At 34.1% G+C, this 26,471-nt stretch overlaps 1 protein-coding gene across 1 annotated transcript in view; it reads right to left on the minus strand.

The window, feature by feature from the left end:
- The window catches only part of LOC150095385 (glucosidase 2 subunit beta-like), a 162,255-nt gene that overhangs the window by 7,375 nt on the left and 128,409 nt on the right, over window positions 1-26,471 (minus strand). Inside the window, exon 14 of the mRNA XM_090410052.1 lies at window positions 11,844-12,008. Coding sequence (XP_090266178.1) covers window positions 11,844-12,008 — 165 coding nt within the window. The remainder of the gene's footprint in view (window positions 1-11,843; window positions 12,009-26,471) is intronic.

Genomic DNA, 26,471 nt, shown 5'->3' on the forward strand with positions numbered 1-26,471 from the left:
TAAATTTGTGATATTTAAAGAAATCAGAATCAGTTTCGAAATCAGAAAGTGTTACAATTTAACTTCATTTGTTGCACACTTAAAAAAGCAGAACATGTCTAAAAACAGTATGCAAGATGACAACCACACAGTCATATTTCATATATTATGAGGGAAGAAAAACTTTTGAAATTATATTTACTTCATGAAATCTTATTTGAACGCATCATGCTCAAAATTTTAATAAATATTTAGTAGTGTTATGTCGTAATTTATTGCTATTATATTGATGCTCTATATTTAATTATATCCTTTCTTACTTCAACCTCTTCTATCAAAATCCTACCGCTTGCGCCATTGTTATGTTGCCTTTTCTTTTTATTTTATCATTATTCTTATTTTAATTTTAACTTTTATCACGTCTTAGTGTTAATGTTATCAAATCCTTACATTCCTTCTCTTATTCTATGCTTATTGTTGGTTCTGAGCCTTTGTTCTATCTTATTATTCTTTATTCCTTCGTATTATTTCTTACGTGATTTAACTTTCTAAGGGTCCCCAGAAATACCCGTTCCCTGGATACTATGAGCTATCCTATTCACACAGGCAAATTTATTTACTGCGCCAGCCTGGGCCTTAAGGGTAGAGTTAAACTCAGCCTAAGAATAGTCATAGGATATCAGGTGCTACTAATAATCTTAGCTAAAATTCAGAAGCCTTAGGTTTCCTAGTTTATTGCAGTCGTGCCCTACTACTCTTAATTGGGATATCCCTGCACACACATACAATCACAGGGTTCGTATTTTATGAAGGGTCAGTCAGCATGATCAGAAATACAGACGTGTAAAGTGTCAAGTAAATTTAATGAACTCATTATGCAATACAATACAAAAACAAGACAATTATTAATTCTAAGTTAAACTTCTACTTTTCTCTCACTCTCTCGTTCTTAAAAATAATTAAGCATTGATTTCTAAATGTTAACAAATTAAACATTTCAACTTCTTTTACATTCTTATCTACAACTCAATTGGTCATTTAGGCATTTAGCACATTGATAATCTTTCTCGAATGAATCACGACAAAATCTCTATCTAACTGAACGTTCTTAAAATTCATTTCAAAAGGCATAGAGTAATTTACATAAATAAATCTCAATTCTTCACACTTCCTCCTATTACAAGTTTAAGATACACTTTTTTTGCACTGTTAGTTAATTTCTCAAAAAGGGGCTAGAACATGTGAAAGTACTTATCTACTCTTTATCAGTTTCTTTCCGTCTTTCCTTCTTTGTTACGATTCTGGCTATCTTGATTTTTTTTGCCAGTGGGATACACGTGCTCTCCTGAGCCGGGTGCTGTTTCTCTGCTATGGGTTTACATCAACAATCCTTCTCATTGATGACCTACGTTCAATCTTGCTGAACTCTGCTGCAGTGCAATGCCAGAACTTCTCAAAAGTCAGCTCTTAAAAATAAGAGCTGAACTGCGATGAACACTTGTAGCACACGGAGAGAATGCAGGAACAAACAAACAGGGGGAGATTCAACTCCGTGTCGTGGGTTTTATACGCTCCCCAAGAGCGACACCTTTCTGAGTTTGAATTTCTCTTATCGTCCCGTCTATTGGTCTCCAACTGGGTGACTTCACCGATCAACATACGGGACTTTCTATTTCCAAGAATGTATGCATCACGATATTTTCTCAGACGTGATGCCTGCAGGTGCTTACGCTGCTCTTGTAGCGTTAGGGCGATCTTTGCCCTATGTTGCTGAATAATTCGCATTCTTTCACTTGTAGAAAATCACTAATAATTTCTCTTATAACTGCTCCTTTATGCTGACTTACATTTATACTTGACACACAGATACATTAATTTTAATTCACATAATTCAAAGTTTAATATACAAGATGTTGTTTACAAAAAAAAACCTAGTTATACTATGCTAAAAGATAAGTATGCTTATTTATTTTATGTTTACTTTAGATTCCGGAATGGTGACGTCATGTAAAATGAGGTCGCCTATTTTAGATCTAACAGTAGCTATTTTCAACACGGGTATCTGAGGAAGCTAGAATATAATTCCTGCCATATTTTCATTAAATTGAAAAAGTGAAAGAGGGAAAAAAAAAAAAAAACAACTAAACAAAATCACTTGTTCCATTGTACCACCATCTTGAAGAATAAAAGATTGCAAATATTTCCAGTAATAAATAAATTTACTGCTGAAATTGCTTTTGCTCAAATTAATTTTTATACATTTGTTGTGAACAAACAAAATAAATAACATATATAGCAAACTGTTAAAATATGGGAAAGGCAATTTCTGATACATGAAATTCCAAGAAAAACATTTTACTTGAAGACAAGTGGTCTCAAAGGTCATAACTCTGTTGCAGTTAATTCACTAATGCTCTAATGGAATTAACAGCAAAGCAGGATAATTACAAGATGAAAAACAAAAAAACTTCTTGTGTTTTAATCTTTGAAAATTCATGAGGTGGTTCACATATTTCATCCAGTTCAGCCATAGAGAGAGATACCACATAGATATACATTCCATCCAGATATTATAATCTGGAATGAACTAAACAGGAGGAGACTGATTCATCAGGACATGTTTAAATGTAATTCATTATTCAGGTAGTCAATTATTTGGATACTGATATTCATGTGCTGTGTCCATGTCTTTAAATTGTACAGAATAAGTTATAAGTAAAGTGTAGATAGTGATCTTGTATTTGCTATGTAAACAGATGAGTGAATATTGTGATTTATTATTATTAATAAAAAAGAGAAAAGCTCAGTTAATTTTATACATGCCACCAAAGCAAAAACAGATAACAGTACCACATACAATATTCATGTAATGAGATTAAAAAAAAAATAATAATAAATAGAAATAATAATACTCTAGTTTACAAAATTGGCTTAAAATAAGGCAACTCCATACCAAAATAAAAGACAATCGTGAACACAGGAATGACTAGAATGAGAATGAAGCTAATGACATGGAAGCCAAAAAAAAAGTTTAAACAGCTAAAGTAATTTTAAAAGAAATCAAGAGTATGAAAAAGACCAACTAACAGAAGAACACCATGCCAGAAATAATACTAATAAGGAAAACATGAAAGTATGAATTTTAATATCAACAACCTCTTGTAATTAAACACTGTGTTAACAGAACCATAGTGTTATGTATCGTGTCACTAGTTGCCAATATTTCAATAATTCATGGAGATATAAGAATGAGGATTTTGAAAACAAAAAGAGAGAGGAAATGGTTATTTTATTGCAAAAATAAAGATGCAATATATTGTCTTCCTTGAATATTATTTGTATCAGGCACAACTAATGTTCCTTTTTGCAACTCAAATGGATTTAAGGAAACATTTAAATCCAAGCATATTGCATGACAATTTGCTATGACAGAAACAATTTTGCAAAATGGAAATTATTAGAAAAGGGTTTTCAAAAAAGTGGACTGACTGATGACATTGCATAAGCTGTACTAAGAAGTGAAATTCTGAAATGGTGTCATATATTGAAAATAAGATTAAAATGTATATTATTCTGTGATGCGAATAATTTGCCAAATGGACATGGAGGTAATATAGAAGAAAAGGATTGTGGTATTTTTTATAAACCTGATTAAATTTGTTAACCAATTTGATCTTAAATACCACACTAATTATTTAGTCCCAGAAATTCAAAATGAATTTATTAATTTATCAGCATCAAAAATATGATATGAAATAATAAAAGACATTCATTGGCTAAATATTATAATATAATAATAATAATATTGGACAGCACTCCAGATATTTCACACAGAGATCAATTAACAGAAATAATTCAGTACGGAAAATTTTTGGATGATAAAGAGGGCTACGATAATAATGGTGCCATTATTGCTGGAAAGTACAATGGTGTTCAAGCCATTTTTCAAAAACAGAATCCCTTGCTTTGCTTGGTATACTCCACGTTGTTCACAGTCTTGATTTAATAGGCATACAAGAGGCCAGCATTAATACAGACATTGTGACATCTTTTAGAAACATAGTCATTATACAATTTCTTCTCTTCATGGAAGTTTTTTTTCACTTGGCTATGCTACTAATTATATATATTTGGTTTTATCCTTTATCCAAGTGTAAGCAAACAAAGTTTGCACCTGAAGTACTTTCAGGACTGGGGCAACTCATGGTAAAGGTGGTATAAGTTCTCATCACTTGCCGTAGTATCTATAATGCTATGCATTAAGGGAAGGGTCACTACCCAGACTGGTTGCGACCTTTATTGAGGTCTCATCAGTGGGAGCCAGACCTAGATGTGGCGATACTAAGATGGAAGTAATGGACAAGTCATATTTACCTATACAAGTTGCCAAAGGGTGTCACATCCTATTATTAAAATTCTCTAGATTAGAGATAAGTTTATAGAAGTTTTTTTTCACTTGGCTATGCTACTAATTATATATTTGGTTTTATCCTTTTATCTAACTGTAAGTAAACAAAGTTTGCACCTGAAGTACTTTCAGGACTGGGGCAACTCGTGGTAAATGTGTTATAAGTTCTCATCACCTTAGTATTTATAAGTAATGGAGAAGTCATATTTACCTATACAAGTTGCCAAAGGATGTCGCACCCTATTATTAAAATTCTCTGGATTAGAGATAAGTTTATGGAAGTTTTTTTAACTTGGCTTTGCTACTAATATATATTTGGTTTTATCCTTTATCTAAGTGTAAGCAAACAAAGTTTGCACCTGAAGTACTTTCAGAACTGGGGCAACTCGTGGTAAAGGTGGTATAAGTTCTCATCACTTGCCTTAGTATCTCTCATAATGCAAAACACATCTCCTTGCAGACATGTATAATGCTATGCATCAAGGGAAGAGTCACTACCCTTCCCTCAATACCGACTTTTCTTAAAGATGATCCAAAAGTTCATTTTAAGCAATGCCTTTTTTTATAACTTTCATTAGGCATAATTTAGGGGTAGAATTTAATTTATATCATTGAATTTAATTCAGTTTGTGTCCTTCCTCAGCCAAAAATAATGTCAAAATGCTTTTAGTGTGATTCTTACCAATTATCAAAATTGTCACTAAAAGGCACCACGAATTTGTCCAAGGGGACCAAAAACTTGGCTATGCCACTGGTTGTTTTTCATTTAAATCCTTGGCAATGTATGGTGATATCTTTCCCCTTTTTTTTAAGATGTTCCAAAATTTGTACCTTTGATTCAAGAGAAATAAAATTTCTTTTGAGCAATGCATTTTTACTTTCATTAAGCATATTTTAGGGATTGAATATAATTCACAAAGAAATTATTCCAACATAGTGTTTAAAAACAATGTTTAGTAATACATATCTCTGAAAAATTTATAAATGATCAAATAAAAACCAAAATAATCCTTACAAAAATCTTAAGTCATGAACTGCATGCTTCAAAGTCACAATTTTTAATGGTCATGGAACCTAACATGGGGGATCTCTCCACTCCCCAAGGGAAATTATTATTTTTATTATTATATTATTATTTTTTTTGCATAATGACCCAATAGTGGGATTCACAAGAAAGGATAGAAATGTTGAAAGCTACACTCAACATAATACTGTAACAGGGTTTTCCTCCACACAAAAGCTGAAAAATACCATATTATTATCTAAGGTTTGCTATGATTCTCTAACTACATGAAACCTCTCGTGAAAAATCTCCAGAAAAATAAAGCAACAAATATCAAACCAAATAAAAAAACTAGTACATCCACTTTACTCTTATCAGTAATAACAATATGCACTATCACTAAGTCATCTAAATCTTACTTCCTATTTCTAACTGAACCTCAAATGGTATCTTCAATAACCACTATTCATCTCAACTATCAGAACTATAATTTGGATGATTTCTTGTCAGAAGGGCATGGGATAGTAGATCTGATTAGGCAAATTTCTTTTGTCTACTCACATCTACTATCCCATGTCAGAGAATGCCAAACCGGAAATCCCATCTTTTTTTGATCTTCTTTGGAACAAAATTTCCTTGCCTTTTTTTTTTTTTTTTTGCTATATTCAAATGCTATCTTTATTGCTATTCAAATTCAGACAATCCTACTGCTTTGAATATTTATCTTTTCAGCTATTTTCTGCAGTGCAACTCAAACTGCGAGGTCTTCCATAAGGATTTCAATGTCCACGACTTAAACTGACTTCCTTTATCTAATTCTAGTGATGCACTCAACCTGGAAGCAAGCCAAAGTATCTATTGTACAATGACCAATTAGAATAACAGATAATCTTCACCATCCTGGTAACACTTTACCTAACTAGTTCTCCTTCAAAATATGTTCTGGATGTAAACACTCCTGTTTATAACTTGGATAGTAACCTTGTCAAAGTTTCCTTTTCTACAGAATGTACTTCCTCAGCCAGTCTACTTTTCCTTTTCATGGTTATTGTTTCTGCTTCCCTAATCCAAACAACTGCTCTAACCAAATAAATGATACAATCTTTGCTGGAATGCCTTCATTTGTCTATTCTGCTTGAAGCTACTAGTCACTATCCATGCCTTGAGTTTGCCTATAAAACTAACAAAACACTCTGAACAAAAAATTTGGCATGCCACAAGTGGCTCGAGTGGGGGGAAAACCTCCAACTTCAAACTCAGTATACACTACAGATCATAACAGCTTAAAAAAACTATCAATAAATCCAAATCTAAAAGGGTCAAGAGCATAAAACTTGCATCCTACTCAAAGCAATACTTTCTAGTTCCTCATTAAGGCCAATGGGGGCAACTCCTGCTCTTCTATGCTGCCACTACTCTCTCATATCCTGGTGATACCATCTTAGCAGTGCTCTAAAACATCTGGGCATTAAAAACTATGCCTAAATAGCTGAAATATTTTACTTGTTCTATAGAATTTCCATTCAGAATGCAGTTAATGTATTCATGTTTCTTCCTATTTTCATAGTTTTGGCCTTTTTATTATAAATTTTCATGCCAAATTTGTTATAGATGTTATTCAATTAAAGCATCGGTTCCCAACCGGTGGTATGTGTACCCCCAGGGGTACCTGCTGGGCCCTTCAGGGGTACACGAAAAATAATCAGCAATGGCAGAAAAACAAGTAAAGTACACAAAATGCAAAACATTAGTTATGGAACGATAAATGTCAGTATTTAAAAACAGCTATTTTAAAAACAAGGGGTACAATTTATAGAAATGGGTTTAAAAGGGGTACACAAGTGCAAAAAGGTTGGGAACCACTGCTCTAAGATAAAGCTGACCTACCAGCACAATTCTTCTCTTCCAACTCCTGTATATCACCAAGACAAATCATCTCTAGCTTCACAACAATAGCTCAATGCATGTCTTCTCAGGTCATTTACTGAAAAAGATATGTAAAAAAAAATCCTGAATAGTTTGAATGCAACATGCCACCTAGTTCAGATGATATTCCTCTAATTATGCTCAAACCTGTGCTCCAAAATTAGTAGCATTCTATGCCATCCTTGTACTCATTCTGCATCTATTCTTTAGCATTGAAACTGTCTATATTCAGTTCAGTCCAAAACAGGAATAAAAATTAGCCATCAAACTACAGCCTCATTACTCTCACCTCATTTTTCTCAAAGAAGGTAATTGATAACAGCCTACTTTTTTGGCCACTCCCAAACTACTGATATCTCCTAGCCAACATTATCCAATCTTCAGACACAAGCCAGAAAGCTTTGATGAAATTCATTTGATCACACTTGACATTTCCAGGACATCTGATTGTATCCAGCATACAAGCCAACTTACAAAACTATAACGTTATGTAGTTTGGTCAATATGTAAGTAGTCCTTTCACCTTTTCTTTTAAAATTTTCTTACCAATGCTGGTGGGCTCCATACTTTTACCAAGCTCTTTCTCTGTGAGACTTTCATATCTAAATTGCATGCCTCTACTCTCCGATTAATTTTTCTTCTCGATAATGAAAGAAATATCTAATATCTCTGTCAAGTATCAGAACAAACATTTTCATGATAAAAAAATTTCAAAAAAAAAATAATAAAAAAAATAAAAAATCAAAGAATCCTGTACATAGATGTTCTCCAATCCTATTCAGCTGACAATTAACAATACTACATTTACAATGCAATGTTCAAACATTCCGAGTGCATTCAAGACCACCTATAACTAATTACTTAAAGAGTGATTTTCTTTCCATTCTCCAGTGGGATGAAGACAACCTTGTAATTTCTGGTTACCAAAACTTGATGCTATTGCATTTCACACAAGAGGAATTCCACTTCAGCTTCTCTTAGATTTGCCAATACCCACATTTCCATACCAGATCAAAATTTTTTGTTATGCTTACACATCTAGGGCACATTCACAGTCACTTCAAAAAAAATTCTAGTGAAGACTACTTTTCTTTCCCAGTGTGAATTGCATTTTTCTGAACATAGAACTTCCTCTGCCATATGACCATGATCTCTGAAACAAAAGCATTAAAAACTGTACACAACAAGCAGTGGATGCTTATACCATGATACTCCTCTTAGTATTATCTACTCTGATCTACTATTGCCACATGCCATTAGCAATTGTGGTTTCTAGTTAAGACTTGAAGGCCACAAAATTTCTTTTTGGAATGACAATTTCTTTCTGACTGATATAAATATAGTAACTGTCAGCTACAGCTATATTTCCCTAATATCTATGATGGAAAAATAATTCAATATCCTAATTTAAAGTGATAATTCATGGAGTTAAATATTTCTAAAGGTACATTGACAACAAAACTTCATTCTAAAGAGATGTAAAGTATAGCAATACAGAATGTAAGCAAAAGTCTTTACAAAAAAAAAAAAATAATAAGCCTACAACATTCTAAAATCAATCACACTTTTTTTTTTTTTATGTGAAAGGTTGTAAGCCTATAGTACAATGGTACTAAGGACTTTTTCCTTTTATCTTTGTCTTTTTGATATTTTTATTTATTTAATTTTTACATAATTCAGAAATCATGCTCTAGAGAGCAAGCATAGAATTTTTTCAAGCAACTTCAGGTCTCCTCCAGTAAGTGGAGTGGTGATGTAAAATCTCTCATATGTGACTTAACTTATCATGTTCATTTTTACATGTTTTTTGTTTAGGAGAATGTACTTAGAGAAATGTTAATTTTTGACTGAAATAATCTTTTCTGTAATAATATTGTAATGAACCCTTGTTAAAATAATGTTGTTCATGACGTCGTCATGTAACGATGTTAACTCATGTTAAATCAGTAAGTCTAATTATAAAAATAGTGAAGAATTCTAGGAATTGCCATGGATGGAGATTTCCAAAGAAGCATGAAGAATGACATCATGTCCAAAGGTCAATACGTGACCATAGTAAAGAATTCTAGGAATTGCCAAAGAAACGCATGAAGAATGTCAGCATGTCTGAAGGTCAATACGTGACAATTTTCAAGAGACATGCAGTCCGAGTGTATATAAGGCAGGTTGTTGAGGAGGAAATTTGTCTTAAGTTTCTGAAACCTTCTCTTATCTGGGTCTGCCAACACTTAAGGTTGTTGTCGGGAATTGAAAGAGAAGGAAGATTGTCTTGGGCTTTTCTAAGCCTTATCTTGCCTGGGTCTGCCATCATGCTAAGTTTGCTGCCAGAAATCTAAAGAGGAGCGTCATGGGTTCTGAGTCTTCTGCCTGGGTCTGTTGCCATGCGAGAAATATTGATCATCTCGAATGGAAAGAACTGTACATCACCGCTAAGTTAAGGATCCTATACAGCAAGGAATAACAGATGACTCAATGTGGGAGAAATTTAGCACGAAAATCAGGAATGAGTCAGCAACAGAAAGAAAGACAAGAAGAAGACTTACATGTGAACAGAAAGTTAATGTGAAAGACAGTGTGCTGAACAAGAATTGTAAGTAGTTATAATACTGAACAAGAATGTATGTCAAGTGTATATGTTTATGAGATAATGTATATTAATTATGTTAGATTGTGAAGTAGCTTAGAACTAAGGTTAGATTAGAAAGGATTGAGACTAGTAAGAGAATTGTAATGACATTGTACGTATGTGTGTGTGTGTGTGTGTGTGTGTGAAAGTGAATCATTCTGTAAATATTTCCTTTCGACTTAATTAAATGGTTTGGGAACAACACATTGGACTGATTCTTTCAATGCACTATCCTAAAAAATTTCGAACTTTATGTCTTTTTGATATTTTAATTTATTTATTTTTTACATAATTCAAAAATCATGCTCTAGAGAGCAAACATAGAACAAGAATTGTGTGTGTGTGTGTGTATATATATACATATCTACATATATGTAGTTGCCCCCCCTGGCAACTACAGCTCGGGTGCTGTAGGTGCCAAGAAAGGGAAGAGCCCCCCCCCCAGTATATATATAAGCAGCAAATATAAATGATATTTGCTTTATCTTTGATTTATAATCTTATAATCTTACACTCAAGCATGGGAAATAAGATATAGCAGAAATAGATTGATGGCAGCAGCCAATAGTTAAGGCAGTCATCCATTCCCAAATATTAAATAAAGAAAACAAAGACAAAGCAGCATAACAGAATACAGAACAATCAAAGACTAAGCAGGATAAGAAATAAAACGGAACGTAAAATATAATAGTGGTCCCACACCAGATGATGAAATTCATCTCTCACTTAAACAAGTGAGTAACGAAGTACAATATTTAACATGCTTTATCATAATGCAAAAAAGTCATTCAAATAAAAATCCAAATACTTATTAAATGAACATTACCAACAGAAGGGTGCCAAAGACACCACCACTCATGGTGCACTTTCCATTGCAATATATAGGATGCTATCTGTTCATCATATACGCTGGCATTCGCCAAAATTAAGAAGTATCACAAAAATTCATTTATCATCGCTGCAACAGTTAAATTTTGGAAGCCCTTTTAAATTGCAACAGCATTTACAATGCATTCCAACCTTATTTCAAAACACCAACCATAATGCTACTGTGTGATGTGTGTGTGTGTGTGTGATATTTTATATGGCAACAAAATATTATTAGCATATTAACATCATGAATAGTAGTATTAGTGTGCTGGTCAAGACCCTCAAGTTTTGTTCCCAAGACTTTTTCCAACCTTTTGCTTGTCAGACCGCATCAACAGTTGCAAACTTGATAGTTTCTGATAAAGACTGAAGTGAAATTGAAGATCAAAATGGAAAGTACATATAGAAAAAAATTAATGAGTGACTTATTCTTGTATACTCTGAATCAATTCAAGTCATCAAAATTGCTGTATTTTATTTAGTATTTTGTTTGAAGCTAGTGTGAAAATCTGCTGCACTTCAAACTAATGAACAGAAGAGCATGAAAAGAAGAAAAACAAAAAAAAAAAGCTTACACTTTATATGTACCAATGTATACCAGAAATTAGTGAAGCTGATATACATAAAGCAATTTATTCAAAGAAAAGTAAATAACTGTATATGTGAAGTGAGTGATAGAGAGAGAGAAAATTATTGTTAGACTGAAAATACTGATGTTATCTTCAATGTCCTCTACTGTATATTTTCAGGTATTCAATGCAGGAAATGTGTTAACTGATGACTACTGTACATTTTTTAGCCTAACAGAATAAAAATCAGATTTTAATTATTAGTGAAGTCTGAACATTAATCAGAACAGTTACTCTTTAAAAAAAAAAGAAAAAAAGCTGTCGCAATTGTAATGATATCAACAAGTGTGAAAGAGGGACACTTTTTAAAACTCGATAGATGACAAAAAAAAAAATCTTTCTAATTACATTAAGTTTATTACAATTCAGAATTTAAATTCCGAATCAAATGTTAATACCTACCCTAAGCTAATGTCAGATCCACCTGACTTTGGAATTTGTGCTGCCCTATCAAAGGGACAAAATCTATAAGTATATTCTCTATCTGTATAATCAAAACATTGGCCCTTTAACACTGCAAATTCATCTTCCGGTCCAAAATCACCTTCTACATTCTGCTGAACATCCCTAGAAATAAAAATTATTCACATCACAATCTGCAAAATATATATAATGCATGTTTTCAAAGAAATTATATTTACTATTGAAATGATCCAATGAACTGCAACTGAAAATCAAAATTATACACTTTTTATTGAATTATCATTTTCTACACATACCATCAATTAATATTCCATAACCAGTTTCCTATTTGCAATTTTCTTCCAAACTGGTCTATTATATAATTGTCAGGTCCCAATATAATCAGCTCTTACTTTGTGAACATCAAAAGCACTTCAAACTGCATTAATCCACCTTATGTATTCAACCTATTCTATACATTAAAGATGTACTGTATATGGCATACATTATATCTGTTAACTCAAGTGTCTCAGTTTGTCTGTTTTTCAGGATGAAAATCCTTATTAAGATCTTCATATCCTAAATTGGATTTGAACACAAGTCTTTTCAACAAAGAGGAAAATATCTCTTTCTTCAAATGACTATAATCCTCATCATCAAATTCCTGACAAATACCCTTGGGGGAGTGGGTAGAGGATATTATGATAGTACTACATGAAAAAGTTACATCATTACTAATTTCTTATCAACAATTTCCCTCCAGATAAGTCTGTTATCTGTCATCATTCTAATATCACATCTTATATTTCTGTCTTCTAAGACACTTTTTACTGTATAAATCCCCTAGCTCTGCTAACACATTCTTGAATACTTACAATGTCAAGTTCTTTCCTAATATCGTCGTTTTTAATATGATAATGCCACTGATACCATTTGTTCGGTCCCCTAATCTTTATCAGGACTCTCATATCTGTGGTCTCCAGTCTTCCATCAAGAGTTTTATTTTTAATCCAGCTCTCACATCTATAAGTAAAAATTGGTTTAAACACTGTCTTACAACTAGTTAAGTGTTTTGACTAATCTCTCTCTCTTATTCCATATAAATTTATTCAGTTGACTTCCTACCATACAAGTTTTGCTAATTGTGCTATTTCCAAATAAATTTATCATCTTCACTAAAAATTGTGGCTAAATAGCTGAAATGTTTTACTTGTTTTATAGGTTTACCATTCAGGATAAAGTTAATGTTTTCAATGTTTCTGCCTATTTTAATCATCTTTGTCTTGTTATTACTGATTTTCATACCAAATTAAATACAGCAGTTATTAAATTTGGTCAGGGAATCCTGCAGACTTGTATTGGATTTATTTAAAAGTACATTCATCTGCATAAAGTAAAGAACTGAGATTAACACCTCCAATTTTGATATCAGGTTTAATACATTTTCTTTTTAATTTAATTTTTAAATAATGTAATCCATGTAGATGATGAATAACAGTGGAGATATTGTGCACCCTTGTCACACACCTGATTTTACCTCAAACCATCGTCCTGTACCTGCTTTAAGTCTAACTGCCAACTTACAGCTTAAATAGAGACTATGAATTGCTCAATATAATGTCTCATTTACACCATATAACTGAAGCATTTTGAATAGCTTTCCTCTTGGCACCTTATCATATGCCTTTTCCAGATCAACAAAACTCAAATACAGATCCTTATTATATTCCCATGAATTATCAACTATTTGTCTTAAAGTGAAAATCTTTAACCTGAACCAAGCTTGTTATTCTCCGAGCTTCTCCTCCACAATTTTTCTTAGCTGTTTCTCAAGTATACTTAGATAAATCTTATCAGGAACACTTAGTAGAGAAATTCCTCTGAAATTCTCACATTCAATTTTTTCCTTCTTTTTCCTCAGCCATTTTCAATACACTGCTGAACAAAGGCCTGCCTCATGATCTTTCAATTTTCCTAGTCTTCTCCTTCCAGCAAGTTTTTCTATTTCATCTGCCCATCTTGTTTTTGGGTGTTCTTGTTTTCTCTTTCCAGTTGGTATCTATTCTGTTTCAACGGCATGACAATAAAAAGTGAAAAATTAACCAATTTAAGATACGTAAATGATACTGTATTAATTTCAGAATCAGTACAAAACTTACAGGAAATGATAAGTATACTGAACATAGAAAGCAAGAAGATAGGTCTTAAAATAAATTGAGAAAACACAAAGTTATGTTCAAGTACTTAAAAGCAAAAATGATAAAACTTGACGAGCCAATAGCAACAGTCTCCTCTGTGTACTTAGGTCAACTTTTTGACATTGAAAATGAATTAGAGCAAAATTAAAAGAAGAACACAGTTAGCCTGGTATTCATTTGGAAAATTTAACTACATCTTCAAAAATAACTTACTTATCTGCCTGAAAATCAAAGTGTTCAGCCAATGCATATTACCAGTACTCACCTATGGCTCAGAAACCTGGGCACTAACTAAACAAGTAGAAAAACAAATACTGGTGATGGAAAGAAGAATACAGAGAATCATCCTAGGAATAACACTAATGGATAAAAAGAGGAAGGAATGGATCAGATCAGAGACAAAAGTATTGGATGCAATTCAGTTTCATTTCCCCTTTTATAGATGAGTACTATAAGTGCTCTACTCCAATCATCTGGAATTCAACCCTCTGAGCAGGCATTCTGAATTATGCAGTGTAGATATTGTAAAATTTTTATACTTCCATATTTTAGCACTTTTGATTGAATATCATCTGCTACAGCTGCCTTTCCACATTTCTGGTTTGTGATAGCTTTTTCTACTTCAAATATATATATATATATTCCAGATGGCATTCCTGTTCAGTGTTGCTGAATCATCATGCTGTCACTGCTCGTTTCATACATCAAGAATATCTCTATCTTCAGTTCTCATGTCCCCCTCTATCATCTCTAATTCCATTTACAGTACTCTTTTCTCCATTTCTGAGCTTTTTCAATAGCCTCCAGGATACTTTACCACCTTCCTGATATTTATTTTCTATGTTTTTACCAAAGTCTTCCCATGATTCTTGTTTAACTGATTTTATACAATGCTTTGCTGTCTCACTTGCCAGGAACTTGACTGCCTCTAACTTCCTGAGTCCACCATGGATAATGATTTTTTTTATCCTTGCAGAGAAATAGTCTGACTACATGCTTCTCTGGCTAATTCAATCAGTTTTCTTTAGGATTTGCCACTGAATCTCCATGGTTTAGTTCTTGTTTTCAAACTCTGAGTTTTTCTTGAATAACTCAGAGTTATTCAAGAAAAATCTGAGTTACACTCAGATACACTGTTTGTGTATCTACAGTTCACATTTGATAGCTATTCAACTTTGATTTGTTTCAAAACTTTCCTACACACCCTTCTTTTCAATATAAAGTTCAATTTTATCCTGCTCAACACTAAATGGTGATCACTTCCTATTTCAAATCCTCTGTATACACTTGTGTCCTGACCAGTGGCAAAACATTCAGTTGACAATAACATAGTCAATGAGACATTTCTTATTCCTTCCATTTTCTCCCCATGTGAATTTGTGCACATTTTTATGTTGAAACATAGTGTTAGTGATAGCAATAACTAGTGCAAGTACTGAGAAGAAATCCACTTACCATTATTAGTTTTGCTCTTTTCTCCAAATTTTCCCCAAACATTGTTTTATGTTTAGTAACCACTGCCTACTCTGCTGTTTAGATCTCCAACAAGGACCAACTTTTCTTTTTTTTTTTTTTGTTGTGTCAGCTGCCTTCTCCAAAGCCTCAGAAAAAATCCTACACTTCTTCCTTAGTAGAACCCTCAGTGCAATCATAAGCACAAATAAGTCTCATTGTCTAGTTCCCCATCTGATATTAGTCCACATCACTCTACTTGATATTGCCTGACATTCAAGAAGATTATCTTCATATTTAGTGTTTAATATCATAGCTACTCTTTGTTTTCCCTGATTGTTATTGTCTGAATATAACATCTTGTATTTGTTGCTTAGAAAGAGATCTCACCTGTTTTGATCTTTTGTTTTGGTTAACACCTATTATGTCAATCTGGTATCCAATTCTTATAGTTCCATTTCTTTTCCACTGATGCTTCTTATGTTGATGGTGCCAATCTTGATCTCTTCTGATTGATATTGAGTTGGGGTTTGTTCCAGTACCTGACTTTTTGTGGTTCACATGGGTTCCCTGATGAAAACAATGGGAGGGCTTGATTAATTGGGGATGCCCCCAGCTGGCATGATATTGCAACATATTGTACATCATTTTGAGTTATGGTTTAAGCCAATAAGAAATCCCAAATTGCCAGTCCATCCTCATTCATTCGGTATTCAGGTAGGTACCCAATGGAGTGCACCATGAGAAGGTAGGGTGTGTATATCAGGTCAGAAGCCCTGATTGGCTCTCCGCATTCCCCCTAAAGGTCATGTGAAGGTCTCCTCCCAGTTATCCAGCTTTGACCCTTAAGCTTTCCAATGATAATAATATAAATTAGAAATAGCAGTAGATATAGTATAAAAACTGCCTCCTATATTTTAACACCAAACTATTTTCCTGTACATATTCCAACTTGAAACTTAAGCATTAAAGAAAAGCACCAAACTAACAAAAATATAAGACACTGCTCAAACCAGTTTTAGAGTATGGATCTCACTGGAGTTTAAAATATAAGACTTCTCAGGAAAATTAGAGTTTAAGAGAAGAAACTGATCAGTGAAAAGCAAATTTATGCCTGTAATCCCATGGAAGATTTAAAAAAAAAAAAAAAAAAAAAAATATATATATATATATATATATATTAGGAGAATTCATTTTTACTCGGTTGGAATATTATAAAATAAGTTTAATGACTATTACTTATATCTTGCCATCTTTTCTCTCGGTAATAGTCATTAAACTTATTTTATATATATATATATATATATATATATATATATACCGAGTGATCCAAAACTCACAGAAAAAGTAAAAATTCAATAATTCGAAAAGTATAGACAGCAGCACAATGCAGTTTTCACAAAAATGTACAGAAATGAAAGAGTTTGAGAACAGGAACCAAACCTTGGAGATTCAGTGGCAAGCCTTGAAGAAAACCCCGATTGATTCAGCCAGAGAGGCATGTGGTGAGGTTGTCTGCAAGGATAGAAAAATCAGGACTCAATGGTGACACAGGAAATTAAAGAGGCAGTGAAGAAAAAGAAGAAATCATCAAAATTCCTGGCAAATAAGTCAGCTTTTGCTCTTAGAGAATATAGAGACAAATGTAAGAAAGCGAAACACTGTGTAAAACTGGCTAAAAAAAAGTCATGGGAGGACTTTGGCAAAAACATAGAAAATAAATATCAAGAAGGTGGCAAGATATTCTGGAGGTTGTTGAAGAAGCTTAGAAATGGGGCAAAGAGTGCTGTAAAAGGAGTTAGAGATGATAAAGGTGACATGTAAACAGGAGAAAAAGATATCCTTGAAGTATGGAGTAATTACTTCAAAAAATTGCTAAATGAAACAAGCAGTGATAGTACAGTGGTAAAAAACACTCAACAAGCATACAGTCAGGAATACATATCCATACTTGAAGTAGAAAAAGCCATCAAAGGCTTAAAATGTGGAAAGGCAGCAGGAATAGATGATATTCGACCAGAAATGCTCAAGTATGCTGGTATAAAAGTCTTACAGTGTCTGCACTGCATAGCTCAGAAAGCCTGGACAGAGGAACGAATTCCCGATGATTGGAGTAGGGCTCTAATAGTGCCCATATATAAAAAGGGAAATAAAACTGGATGTGAGAATTACAGAGGTATTTCCTGGCAAGATCTATGCAAGTATACTTGAGAAACGGTTGAGAAGAATTGTGGAAGAAAAGCTTGGTGAAGAATAAGCTTGATTCAGACCAAATAGAGGCTGTCAGGATTAGATCTTCACTTTACGACAAATAGTCGAGAAAGCATGGGAATATAACAAAGATCTGTAGTTGTTTTGTCGATTTGGAAAAGGCATATGACAAGGTGCCAAGAGAGAAGCTATTCAATACACTACAGTTATATGGTGTCAATGGGACATTATATCAAGCAATACTTAGTCTGTATATGAGTTGCAAGTCGGTAGTTAGAATTGAAGGAAGTACAGGAAGATGGTTTAATGTTAAATCTGGTGTGAGACAAGGATGTACATTATCCCCTCTGTTATTCATTATCTATATGGATCACATTATGAAGGAAAGTGATATTAAACATGACATCAGAATTGGAGATGTTAATGTCAGCTCTTTGCTTTATGTGGATGATGTTATACTTCTGAATAAATCCACTACAAGTTTGCAAGATTCCCTGACTAAATTGAATAACTGTTGTAATAGATATGGTATGAAGGTCAGCATTAAAAAGACAAAGACAATGAAAATAGGTAGAATGGTTGAAAATATCAACTGTGTTGTGAACAGGGAACCTGTGGAACAAGTAAAACATTTCAGCTACTGAGGCATGATTTTTAGTGAAGACGGTAAATTAAATATGGAAACAGACAACAGAATCAACAAAGCTGGTATGGTAGGAAGTCAACTGAAAAAATTAATATGGAATAAGAGAGAAATTAGTCAGAACACTAAATTAGCTACTGTATGCAAGACAGTGCTCAAACCAGTTTTAACTTATGGATCTGAGAGCTGGGTCAGAAGTAAAACACTTGCCTAAAGACTAGAGACTGCAGATATGAGAGTCCTGAGAAAGATTAGAGGCGTGAACAGATGGCATCAATGGCAATATCATATTAAAAATGAGGATATTAGGAAAGAATTTGACATTGTTGGCATCCAGGAATGCGTTAGCAGAGCTAATCTCAGGTGGTATGATCATTTAAACAGAATGGGTGAGGAAAGATTAGCAAAACAAGTGTTCTCTGCCAGGCTGGCAGCAAAACGACCCTGAGGAAGACCAAGATATATGTGGATTGATACGGTACAATGTGCCTTAGAAGATAGAAATATAAGATCTGATAATGATAATATCGGAGTCTTGACAAGTAATAGACAGATTTGGAGGAAAATTATAGATAGGGAGTTAGTAATGTTGCGCTATCATATCCTGTACACCCCTTGAGGGTACATGTCACGAATTCAATATATATATATATATAAAATTATTAGCTGATACCTCCAGGTAGTCCAAAGACTCATCGAGGGAGGGCACCTAGTCTAGAACTCTGTCTCCACCTAATTCACAACTACAGAGAACTACATCTACACCAATGCCATCTACTGCCCACCACCACCACTAGTATCTTCACAGACAATCAAAAACATCCATGTTGATAAAATGACAATTCACTGAACAAAAATTTAGTGAATGGTGATTAATTGAAAAGGCAACTAATCAAATAATTAATTCACTGTAAAAACAACTGAATGAAAAAACAGTTCAACAGTCAGTGAATTCCTTTCATATTCATTGAAATAGTTACTTTCTTGTTAAACATTGTTAAAGTTTTCAGCAATAACCTTATTCACCAAGAACAGAGGTGGGCAACTTTTTAAGTGTGCGTACCAAAATCGCCAAATCTTTGATGTAAAATTTTCTCACGTGCTAACTGAAATTTTAGGGAACACATTATTACTTGATGTCTTTTAAGTATTTGGAGAACCTTTTCAAACAATCAAAAATCACGCTAGAACAGTAAAATGAAAGAATACTGTAACAGTGATTACTGCAATTCATGCAAGACTAGATGAAGGTAAAAATTAGTGATGGAATTTTTACTTAAAAGTCCTTCTACCTGTCAAAACCAAACGGGTAGAAGGACTTTGATAGCACGGATATTTTTTATTTGCCTTTAAGTGTAATTCTAGCTGCCTTATATAGCCACACAATTTAAAGATGCAATTTCTAACATCAGCAAAAGTAATTCTAAATTTTTCGGTTGTTTTAGTTTTTTTTTTTTTTATAAAGATCAATCAGACATAAGTTTTTTCAACATATTAGAGTGCACAATCTCATAGCTGTTTTACTTGACTAAAGCACAACAAAGTTTTTGCCTGAAGGTGCTTAAGGGTCAAAGCTGTATAACTGAGAGGAGACCTCCACATAGCCATTAAAGGAATGCGGAGAACTGACCAGGGCTTCTGACCTAATGTCCAATCCTCACCTTCTCGTGGTGCACCCTGTTGGGGTATCTACCAGGATACTGAACGAACAAAGATGGGCTGGCAATTTGGGATTTAGCCGATCAAATTGAATTCTTATTGATTAAACCAAAATAAAAAATGATGGTACAACATGACAAAATTTCATGCCGGCTGGGGCGTTGCCTGGTTAAACAAGGCCCCCATTGTTTTCGCCAAGGAACCAGGGCAAACAGTGAAAAGTCAGCTACTGGAAAAAATCTGAAAACATACCCCAACTCAACATCACCAGAATTAAAGATTGGTACTATCAACATAAGAAGCCTCAATGGCAAAGAAATGAAGTTGGCTGAGGAATTAGATAAGTACCAGATCGACATCATAGGGGTGACTGAAACAAAAAAGACAAAAACTGGTGAGATCTTTCTGAGCAATAAATAAAAAATGTTATATTCAGGCAATGACAATCAAGGAAAAGAAGGAATAGCCATAGTATTCAACACAAAATACAAGGCTAATCTTCTTGAATGGCAGGCAGTCTCAAGTAGAGTAATGTGGGCAAATATGAGAATGGGGAACTGGACAATGAGACTTATTTGTGCCAATGATCCCAAAGAAAGTTCTACAAAGGTAGAAGTGGAGGAATTTTTTGAGGCTCTAGAGAAAGCTACTGACACAATGAAAAAGGAAAAGTTGGCGATTGATGGGGATCTAAATAGCAGAGTAGGAAATGATTGTGAGACAAACAAAAATATTTTGGGAAAATTTGGAGAAAAGAGCAAAGCTAATAATAATGGCAATTATCTGTTGGATTTCTGCTCAGGAGATGGACTGGTTATTACTAACACCATGTTCCAACATAAAAATGTGCACAAATTCACATGGAGAGAAGAGGCAAGGAATAAGAAAGGTCTCATTGACTATGTTATTGTTGATAGTGATGTTTTCTTCCTGGTGCAGGACACCAGGTGTACACAGGATTTGAAATTGGAAGTGATCACAATTTAGTCTTGAGCAGGATTAAATTGAATTTCATATTCAAAAGAATAACATGTAAGAAAGTTTTAAAATGAATAAAAGTTGAGCAGCTCTCAGATGTCAACTGTAGACTAAAATACACAAAGGTTATTGAAGAAAAAATGAAAGAGTTTGAGAACAGGAATCAAACCTTGGAGATTCAGTGGCAAGCCTTGAAGAAACCCCTGATTGATTCAGCTAGAGAAGCATGTGGTGAAGTTGTCTGCAAAGATAGAAAAATTAGAATTCCATGGTGGAGACAGGAAGTTAAAGAGGCAGTGAAAGAAAAAAAGAAAGCATATCAAAAGTTCCAGTCAAATAAGTCAGCTTGTGCTCTTAGAGAATACAGAGACACTATGTAAAACTAGCTAAACAAAAGTCATGGGAGGACTTTGGCAAGAATATAGAAAATAAATATCAAGAAGGTGGCAAAATATTCTGGAGGTTCTTGAAGAAGCTTAGGAATGGAGGAAAGAGTACTGTAAAAGGAGTTAGAGATGATAAAGGTAACACGAAAACGGGAGAAAAGGATATCCTTGAAGTATGGAGTAATTACTTTGAAAAACTGCTAAATGAAACAAGCAGTGATGACAGCACAGGAGTAAAAAACACTGACCAGAATGCAATCAGGAATACATATCCATCCTTGAAGTAGAAAAAGCCATCAAAGGCTTGAAATGTTGATAGGCAGCAGGAGTAGATCATATTCGACCAGAAATGCTGAAATATGGAGGTATAAAAGTTATATATGGTGGAATTAAAATTATAGTGGCTGCACTGCATAGTTCAGAAAGCCTGGACAGAGGGATGAATTCCCGATGATTGGAGTAGAGCTCTCATAGTACCCATATATAAAAAGGTAAATAAAACTGAATGTGAGAATTACAGAGGTATTTCCCTACTGAGTGTTCCTGGCAAGATCTATGCAAGTATACCTGAGAAACGATTGAGAAGAATTGTGGAAGAAAAGCTTGGTGAAGAACAAGCTGGATTCAGACCAAATAGAGGCTGTCAGGATTAGATCTTCACTTTACGACCAATAGTCAAGAAAGCATGGGAATATAACAAAGATCTGTATTTAAGTTTTGTCGATTTGGAAAAGGCATATGACAAGGTGCCAAGAGAGAAACTATTCAATACTGTACAGTTATATGGTGTTAATGGGGCATTATATCAAGCAATACTTAGTCTTTATTTGAGTTGTAAGTCAGCAGTTAGAATTGAAGGAAGTATGGGAAGATGGTTTAATGTTAAATCTGGTGTGAGACAAGGATGTACATTATCCCCTCTGCTATTCATTATCTATATGGATCACATTATGAAGGAAAGCAGTATTGAACTTGATATCAAAATTGGAGATGTTATTATCAGCTCTTTGCTTTATGCGGATGATGTTATACTTCTAAATAAATCCGCTACAAGTTTGAAAGATTCCCTGACTAAATTGAATAACTGTTGTAATAGATATATTATGAAGGTAAGCAATAAAAAGACAAAGACAAGGAAAATAGGCAGAATCATTGAAAATGTCAACTGTGTTTTGAATGGAGAACCTGTGGAACAAGTAAAACATTTCAGCTACTTAGGCACGATTTTTAGTGAAGATGGTAAATTAAATATAGAAATAGACAAGAGAATCCGCAAAGCTGGTATGGTGGGAAGTCAATTGAATAAATTCCATATGGAATAAGAGAGAAATTAGTTGGAACACTAAATTAGCTGTATACAAGACAGTGTTCAAACCAATTTTAACTTATGGATCTGAGAGCTGGGTCAGAAGTAAAACACTTGACCAAAGACTAGAGACCGCAGATATGCGAGTCCTGAGAAAGATTAGAGGCGTGAACAGATGGCATCAGTGGCAATATCATATTAAAACCCAGATATTAGGAAAGATGTCAGCAGAGCTAATCTCAGGTGGTATGGTCACTTAAACAGAATGAGCAAAGAAAGATTAGCAAAACAAGTATTGTCTGCCAGGTTGGCAGCAAAACGACCCAGTGGAAGACCAAGATATAGGTAGATTGATACGGTACAATGTGCCTTAGACAATAGAAATATAAGATCTGATAACGTTGGAGCCTTGACAAGTAACAGAATGATTTGGAGGAAAATTGTGGATAGGAAGTTAGTAATGATGTAATTTTTTTCATGTAGTAATATCATATCCTGTACACCCCTTGATGTACATGGCAGGAATTTGATGATGATGATGAATCTTCAGGACTGAGGCAACTCATGGCAAAGGTGGACCAAGCTCTCATCACTCCTTGTCTTAGTATCTCCCATAATGCAAAGAACATCTTTCTTTGCAGACATGTATATAATGCTATGCATTAAGGGAAAGGCTACTACCCAGACCAGTTTCGACCTTTGTTGAATGTTCAAGTACAGGTCAAACTCCAAAAACTCAGCGTTGTTACCCTCAGTAACAAGCTCACCCTGACACTGAGAAGAAAGTTCAGAACCGGTTGGCTCTATATCGTGGCAGGCTCATCCCACCACCAAGCAGAGCAGCTCATTTGTTCATATCTCATCCGAGGGGTAACAGCAACATCCATGCCTCAGTTAACTTTACGGGCTACAGCACTGCCATTCATTACTCCCCACCGAAACAAACTCTGGGTCTGGCTCCCACCGACAGACCTCAATAATGGTCAAATCCGGCCTGGGTAGTGCCCCTTCCCTTAATGCATAGCATTATACATGTCTGCAAAGAGATGTGCTTTGCATTATGGGAGATACTAAGACAAGGAGTGATGAGCTTCGTCCACCTTTACCACGAGTTGCCTTAGTCCTGCAACTTCAGGCACAAACTTTGTTTGCTTACACTTGGATAAAGGATTAAACAAAATTTATTATAAAATAAAATTAAAGATATTCTTTTAATTCTTAATCATTTATGAGTAATACATAAAAATTACAGATAAAATAGAATGTTATTTTACCCACATATAACATATTAAACAGAAGTTAATCTTTACCATTTTTTAACAGAAAACAACAAATCAAAACTAGAGAAAGAAAAATAGTGGATGTTTTATTTAGCTTCAGTGAGATTTCTGCTGCATCACTGATGACAGAATAATTTATATCAGGTTTATATTTTGTAATCTTTAGAGATATGCATGTGTGCTACTAGTTTCATCTGTAAGGCTACTCCTATTACGAAACAACAAAGTTCATCAATGAGAACAATGATTCACAAGACTATGTCAATACAAAAATGGATGGCAATGCCGTTGCAAGGGTTTTTAAACATATAAAAGTTTCAAGAATATTATTCCACATCCTTAGTACCTTGTTTTTTGCACTTCTCTCTGCTACTCCCATCTCTAGTCATTCCTTTTCAATATTTTCCAAGTCAACTCTGAAGTCAACAAATTTCTGTCTCCAGATTGAGCTACTTTGAAAATCAATCAACTGCATTTCAAAATCATCCATATTTATCAACAAAAACATCTACAAGTTTAATTTATCAGGTTTTATAGTGTCTGGAAACTTAATGAATTTTGCAGTCTCTTCTAATTCTCTGAACTTAACAAATTTTAGAGAGACCTACTCAACAGTTGACACAATGATGTGTAAAAATAGCTTTTGAAGACATTATATTGGCAGTCCTGTTTTGTCATCCTTTTGGAGATCATTAATGTATTTCTTTAGGTTTGGAAAATATCTAAATCTCTCTTAAAAACTCCTAGTTTCATTTCAAATGCCTTTATGTCATCAAACATAGCACTATGAGTCTTACCAGAGCCCTGTAGTTTAAGGATCATGTCATTTAAATGTTTGCAAAAATCTGCAAAAAACATCATAAGACATTTGTTGATTAGTCAAAAAGAGATTTATCTCATCCAGACATTCAACTAATCATTTCAGAACAAGACCCCGATTAAGTCAACGAACACTGTTGTACATTATTAGTCCTTTGTACATTGAATCCACCTCGTTCAATAGATTCTGAAATTATCTTTTATTCAAAGCATGTGCAGAAATGTAACTGACAACCTTAGTTAATGTTTGCATCACTTCTTTAGGCCAGCTTTTGCACATAAAGTCTCCTCATGTATGATGCAATGAAAATATCAGAAGATGTTGAATATGTATTTATTTAATTATTTTTAAGGTGAGCCCTGGGTTGCATGCTGGAAAAAAGTCATTGGAGTGCAATGCTTGGCATGTGTGCCAAGGGTTCCCCACCCCTGACCTAGAGAATAAGCATAATGATATTAATTTAGCAGGCTATTAAGCAGAGTAATAAAATATCGACTGGCAGTTCTGATTCATATAAACATTTTAGTACAGCAGGTGGATTTACAGAGAGGCAGTTCTGTATGGATAATATAATCATAATTCACCAGATATCAAAGAAGATGAGTGTGAAAGGATGAGAACTCCTTCTGGTTTTTGTGGACTTAGAAACTGCATATGACTTAGAGCCTATTCCTCAACTGTGGAAGGCACCTACAAAGAAATATGAAGTGGATGAACTACTTTTCCAACTGATAAACAAGATATATTATACTTGACAAGAAATAATGTTCTAGTTTTAATTCTACATAAGCATAAGTGTGAAGTAACTTCATGAATAGTCTATGCATATATAGAGGCAAATGACTTCACATCAGTTGCCTTAGTATCACATAATGCAAAAACATGGGAAGGGCCACTATCCAGGCTATTTTTGACCTTTAATGAGGTCTCATCAGTAAGAGCCAGATCCAAGAAGATACCAAGGTTCTTAAAAGAACTGGGCGATGGACTGAGTCCTTGACTCTTTATCCCGTCATCTGAATGAAGAAAATTTGTGTGGATGGGGTGTTATTGAGCTAAAAGCTCTAGTCATGGCTGGGTAATAACAGCAATAGCCAAGCCTCAGTTAAAACTTCACTGGCTACAGCATTGCTCTCCGTTACCCTGGAAGTCCTAAAAAGGACTCAGCTTGACCCTTACGGTCTCCTCCAATAACATGACATCAAAATATCAAGGTGAAATTAATGCAGAAATCATATATTTTCTATATACAAGCAGAAAAAAGGTGTAACACCTTATTATTAAATACTCTGGATGAGAGGATGAAAAATGTTCCACTTGATTACAATTTATATTATACTTGACAAGAACATAATAATTTCTTGTGATAATATATATTGTAACCAACTGAAAATCTCTTCCCAGTGAAGAACTAAATATCTATAATGGAGAAGTAATAGACAGAAGGGCTAAAATAGAGATGGAATGTCCCCAAATCTTTTAAAAATGTATTTAGAGAACATATATAAAGACTGAGATACATCCTGTAGAGCAAGTGTCTCATGGGATTGGGTGGAGAGGGGGGGGGGAAGGGAAGCGTACCTTTTGTCAATGACCATGTAATAATAGTTCAAGAAACAGACTGTATAAAAAAGTACTAACAAGTAAAAGGTACTAATGTACTATAGGTTTGCAACCTTTCATTGGTGGGAGTCA

The sequence above is a fragment of the Typopeltis vanoorti genome, chromosome 20, assembly GCF_054136105.1.
Source record: "Typopeltis vanoorti isolate ZY-2024b chromosome 20, IOZ_Tvanoo_1.0, whole genome shotgun sequence".
Taxonomy (NCBI): domain Eukaryota; kingdom Metazoa; phylum Arthropoda; class Arachnida; order Uropygi; family Thelyphonidae; genus Typopeltis; species Typopeltis vanoorti.